The 5,241-nt window shown below is 36.0% G+C and overlaps 1 protein-coding gene across 2 annotated transcripts; it reads right to left on the minus strand.

Moving 5' to 3' along the window:
* Window positions 1-334: 334 nt before the first annotated feature.
* On the minus strand, window positions 335-4,998 carry LOC113709931 (uncharacterized). Of its 2 annotated transcripts, XR_011821300.1 has the most exons (3): window positions 4,070-4,998; window positions 859-2,838; window positions 335-771 (listed from the first exon to the last, which is right to left on the minus strand). XR_011821300.1 is itself a non-coding variant. In XM_072065500.1 (2 exons), exons 1-2 carry the CDS (start codon window positions 4,674-4,676, stop codon window positions 1,019-1,021), a joined length of 2,427 nt encoding a protein of 808 aa, XP_071921601.1. In that variant the 5' UTR covers window positions 4,677-4,998; the 3' UTR covers window positions 335-1,018. The 2 variants fall into 2 exon arrangements, 1 of the variants encoding a protein (XP_071921601.1); XM_072065500.1 differs by having other exon boundaries at window positions 335-2,838.
* Between the last annotated feature and the right edge of the window lie 243 nt (window positions 4,999-5,241).

Consider the following 5,241-nt stretch of genomic DNA (forward strand, 5'->3'; position numbering starts at 1 on the left):
TTTTTAGCTACGAATAACAAACTCCTAAGGAAAAAAGAAAACTACAAAAGATAATGTCTCTGTTTCTTAATTAATTTCTATAACTAATAAAGATAACTTCCAAATCTTCAACCAAATGCTGTCCAGAATTTGACTCGAACTTGGAAATTTCAGTGCGCAGAAAATTCTCAAGCCTTTTAGATTTTAAAGCAGGTCCTAATTGTGCCACCACCAAATTAGTTCATAGCATGCTGGAAAATTGTCCCTTTAACTACTTTTTCACTACATCCTTCTACAATTAACGTTAATCACCAAATATAAGTAGAATTTACCCAATAATGCAATATTTAGCAAATATCAAGAGAAAGTATTCACAAATTTAATAGCAATCATGTATCTTATCAACACAAAAACAAAATAATGAAAAAAAATTTCACATTTGGTCACCGCAGACACTGACTAATTGATGCTTGATCTTCTCAAGTGACACTACAACATGATTCATGCTGGTCCTATCTCTTGGACGTTCGTTGCAGCAGCTCAAAGCTAATTCCAGGGTCAGATAAATGCTCCCCAACTTCTCTGAAAGATACTCATCTTCTGGCGAGAGTAGGTTGGCATCTATAGTCTGTGTTGTCCTAGTGTGAAGTGAATCTTCTATCCAACTCTTTAGGCTTAGATCGCCAACAAATATTTGATCACTAGGCTTCATTCTTGAAAAAGTTTCGATCAAAACAATTCCAAAACTATATACATCACTTCTTGTTGATACCAAACCTCCTGCTCCATATTCTGACAAAAATAGCAGTATCAATGAAATTGATAGAAGAGCACGTAAAAGAAATAAAAATAATAGTTGAGAGGAAATAGAAACTTAACCTGGTGCAATATAACCTAGAGTTGCAAGGGTCTTGGTGTGCAAATTACTGTCTTCTTGACTCAAAAGTTTTGAAAGACCAAAGTCACTGACATGAGCAACCATACCTTCATCGAGCAAGATGTTACTAGGCTTGATATCACAGTGAACCACTGGTGTCGTCTAACCATGGTGGAGATACTCCAATGCATTAGAAACATCTATCATTATGCTCATTCTTTCTATTAAATTTAAATAATGATTGTGAGAGTACAACCATTTCTCAAGACTCCCGTTAGGCATATACTCATACACCAAGGCTTTGAAGCCATGGTTAGTACAACTGCCAATCACTTTGGTGAGATTTCGATGGCGAAGATTGCGTAGTACCTCACATTCTGAAACAAAACTATCGTGTGTTCCTTCTAATTGCAATTTGAAAACTTTCACTGCCACCTGAGTCCCATCTATTTGGGTACCTCTATAGACTGATCCAAAACTCCCTGTGCCAGGTAAATTACTCTCATTGTAGCCATTTGTTGCTCGTAAAAGTTCATAATATGAGAACCTTTCTGCTTTTCCCAGAGGCTTCCAACTTACTGCTGTTGGAACATTATTCTTCCTTCGATATCTTAGGGATATAATTGCTACAGCTATACCTAACACTAGATATATCACTTGCAGTACTTTCTTTTTAGTTGATCTGTGAAGAGGTAGGGGGCTACAAAGAGGGACAAGAAACCTTGGAGCACCACAGAGTGCAGCATTAGACATGAATGATTGACTTGTGAAGTTCTTGAAGGGACCACCAGATGGAATTTCACCGCTCAAATTGTTAAAAGAAAGGTTGATGTAGCTGAGATAAGAAAGTGCTTCCATGAACTTTGGGATCACACCGGATAGATCATTATGGGATAAGTCCAAGTATTGCAAGCTTAGCATGTTACCAACTGAGTTGGGAATTGATCCTTCAATTTTATTTTGTGCCAAGGAAAGGTTAAGTAAATTCTGAAGACCTGCAATTGAGCTTGGACTGTTTCCTGAAATGTCATTTGCTGACAAATTTAAACTTGTTGCTGCCTTCAAGTTTTGCATTTCTTCAGGAAGTGAACCACTCAAAGAATTTGAGGACAAATCTAGTTTCAGAAGATGACTAAGGTTCCACAAGTTAGCAGGTATGCTAGAGTTCAATAAGTTTTGGTCAATAAGGAGATACCCCAAAGAAGTAACATTACCAAGGCACGAAGGAATGGCCCCTGAAATCTGATTTTGACCCATTGTTACTATGTACAAGCTACTCATGTCACAAAAATGATGTGGCGGAGGACCACTCAGTAGGTTATTTTCTAGATTTAATGCTTGAAGCTTTTGCAAACTTTTGAATGTGTATGGGACTGATCCAGTCAAGTGATTTCCGTACAGACTCAAAAGTAATAAATTGCTCAAATATCCAAACCAATCTGGAATGCTTCCCATGAGTTCAGATTCAGAAGCAAAAATTTTCTCTATGGAATGAGATAGATTCCCAATAGATTTAGGTATGGAGCCATTGAAAGAGTTGTCATTCATGCCTAAGAATTCAAGATATTTGCACTTGGTCAAGGAACTGATGAAGCTCAATTCCAATATGGAAGGTTCACAAGTAAAATAATTCTGTCCCAGATTCAAATGTTCAAGCAATCTTAGATCTCCTAGGGAGTCAGCAATCGGACCACTAAATTTGTTTCTAGCAAGATTTAAGTAATATAGATTAGAGGCATTTGAGATGGAGGCCGGTATTACTCCATGCAGCTTGTTGCCACGAGCGGACAGAACTTCCAAGTTTGGTAATCTTTGGCGGTTGCTTAATGGAAGATTGCCGGAAAGAATATTGTCATTCAGTACAACAACTAGTAGAGTTGATATGTTGAAGAGTTGAGCTGGTATAGATCCAGTTAAGCTAGCTTCCTCTATCCAGAGTTGTTTCAGTCTATGCAGATTACAGAATTGTTCTGGTATTGTTGCTGCCAGAGCATAGTTTACAAATCTTAAGACAACATAAAAATATCCAAACAATCTGATGCCGAAAATGGATGGATGGCATACAAATTAATTAACGGAGAGTTAAATTTTGGTATAAGAAAATCATATTAGTTTAAATGGAGTAGACACATAATCTAAAACTAATATGAGATAAATATGGTAAAAAGATAATAATTAGATGATAAAATCATCTACTTGACTATTATCATCACTTGGCTGGTTATGACGCACTCCTAGATGTCAATCTTGATCTATAAGTGTAAGTTCATTGATTAGTTGAATCAATGATAATTTAAGAGTATTTAACTTATATAAATTTTATTTATTAAGAATTATAACTTATATTTATTGTCAACGTGTATGAGAATCTAATGGGTAAATACATTAAGAATTTCTTTAACTACATTAAAATAAAGGATTAATCTTTTATACAGTGACAGTGTATATACCATCATCATTGGATGCATGAAAACTCATCTAAATTTCAATTTAAAATCCAAATTTTGATCATGTGCCGTGCATCAAACCACGATACTGTTAATGTATATAAGATTTACTCTAAAACAAATTCAAGTGGAGACTTAAAGATAAGTTTTTATAACTTGTACTTGAGAAACTTGTAGTGAAAGTAGGTTTAAGTATTCCAATACCATAGTTATATTAGAATAAGGAAGTTAACTCTTATTGGAAACTGGTTTCCAATTTTCATAAGGATTTGAATAACCTATTTGTCTATATATATCCTCATAACTTATGCTAGCAAGACAAATAAACACAAAACAAATTGTGTGTGACTAACTCTGTGTTACATAAATTAATCAAACAACGATCTACCAAAATAATAAAAAATTTTAAATTTTTTGCTGCATATATACTCGTGTGATTTCTTATACGAACCACGTTAATTTTAGTATGTGATTCATTATTCGTACTAGTTCTTTTTTTCTATTAAATTATTAGTCCTTTATATCTCAAATAATCGGCCTGATACCCAAATAAAACACCTCTAAATTAATCGCTGGTTTACATTTCTAATCCGCTTGTGAGTGAATTTTTTATACCATAGGTAGATTATGTAATTGAAAAAAAAAATCACTTCGAATTGTAGCATATTATGTAGACAATAGGATCTTCAATCACTTAGTTCGGCCCCTCTAGATACTTAGATACAGTTCATTTTATAAAGAGTAATGGGAATTGTACGGTCCATACCTCTAAAATTGTTAACGCCAAGATATAGCTCCTCCAGCGCTGTCAAGTTTCCAATTTCATTTGGTATGGTTCCAATAAACTGATTGATAGACAAGGATAGCATTTGAAGCTGTGAACAGTGGAACCACGTTGATGGTATTTGACCACCTAACTTATTATCCGATAGGTTAAGCCACTTGATTCTTCGAGGAGGGGAGCACATGTCAGCCGGAAGGCTACCAGACAGACTATTACTCAGAAATGAAATAATTTCCAATGACGAGATATTGAAAATCTTGGATGGCACTGAACCTGAAAGATAATTATATTCAATGCTTAATTTCTTCAAGCTTTGCAGATTCCCAATCTCTATTGGAAGTTTTCCAGACAGAGAATTGAATGACAACGACAATGACTTCAAAGTCGATACGTTACAGATAGCAGGAGGGATAACACCTGTGAATGAATTGTTTGCATGCGACAGGTATTGGAGATTTTGGAAGGAACTTAACCAAGAGGGAACCTTTCCACTGAGATTGTTGATGGTCAAGTTTAGGACTTTCAATCTGCCCAAGTGAGATAGTCCTTCGGGTAATTCTCCATGAAAATTGTTTCTGCTCAAATCCATGGAAATAAGAAATGAGAGATTTCACACCTGGGGGTGAATAGTGCCAGTAAGGCCCATGTTTGAGATATTGAGGGCAATCACCCTGTGGTGACGAGAGCTACAAGTAACTCCTATCCATTGACAAACTGAGGACGAAACAGACCAGTTGTTTACTAACATTTGATAAGGCTCTGAAGTGATCTGAGATCTTAAAGCAAGGAGGGCAGACTGATCAGTGGCAATGTCCCTGGTGCTGATGCCTAAACAGGCTAAGAGAAGACTTAGGAACAGAAATCCAAGGTGGAAAAATTAGTGCATTTTTTTCATGCTAGCCATGTATTAGTTGAGATTCGGGAGTCGCAGTGGTAATGAATTGCTAATCAGGCTGCTCGTAAAACAGGAGCATTAATCTTTTTTTCCACAATCGGTAACAGTTTACTCTACACTTACTCCTACTCCTACTATAACCTATCCTAAGAAGGGGATCCAATTAGATTATTGAAGGGACCGACGAGAACTGAACCACCATCGGACCAAACGGGTGCACTACACATCTATCTGGATTGAATTTTTTGAAGAACCACAT

This window comes from Coffea arabica, chromosome 9e (assembly GCF_036785885.1).
Source record: "Coffea arabica cultivar ET-39 chromosome 9e, Coffea Arabica ET-39 HiFi, whole genome shotgun sequence".
NCBI lineage: Eukaryota > Viridiplantae > Streptophyta > Magnoliopsida > Gentianales > Rubiaceae > Coffea > Coffea arabica.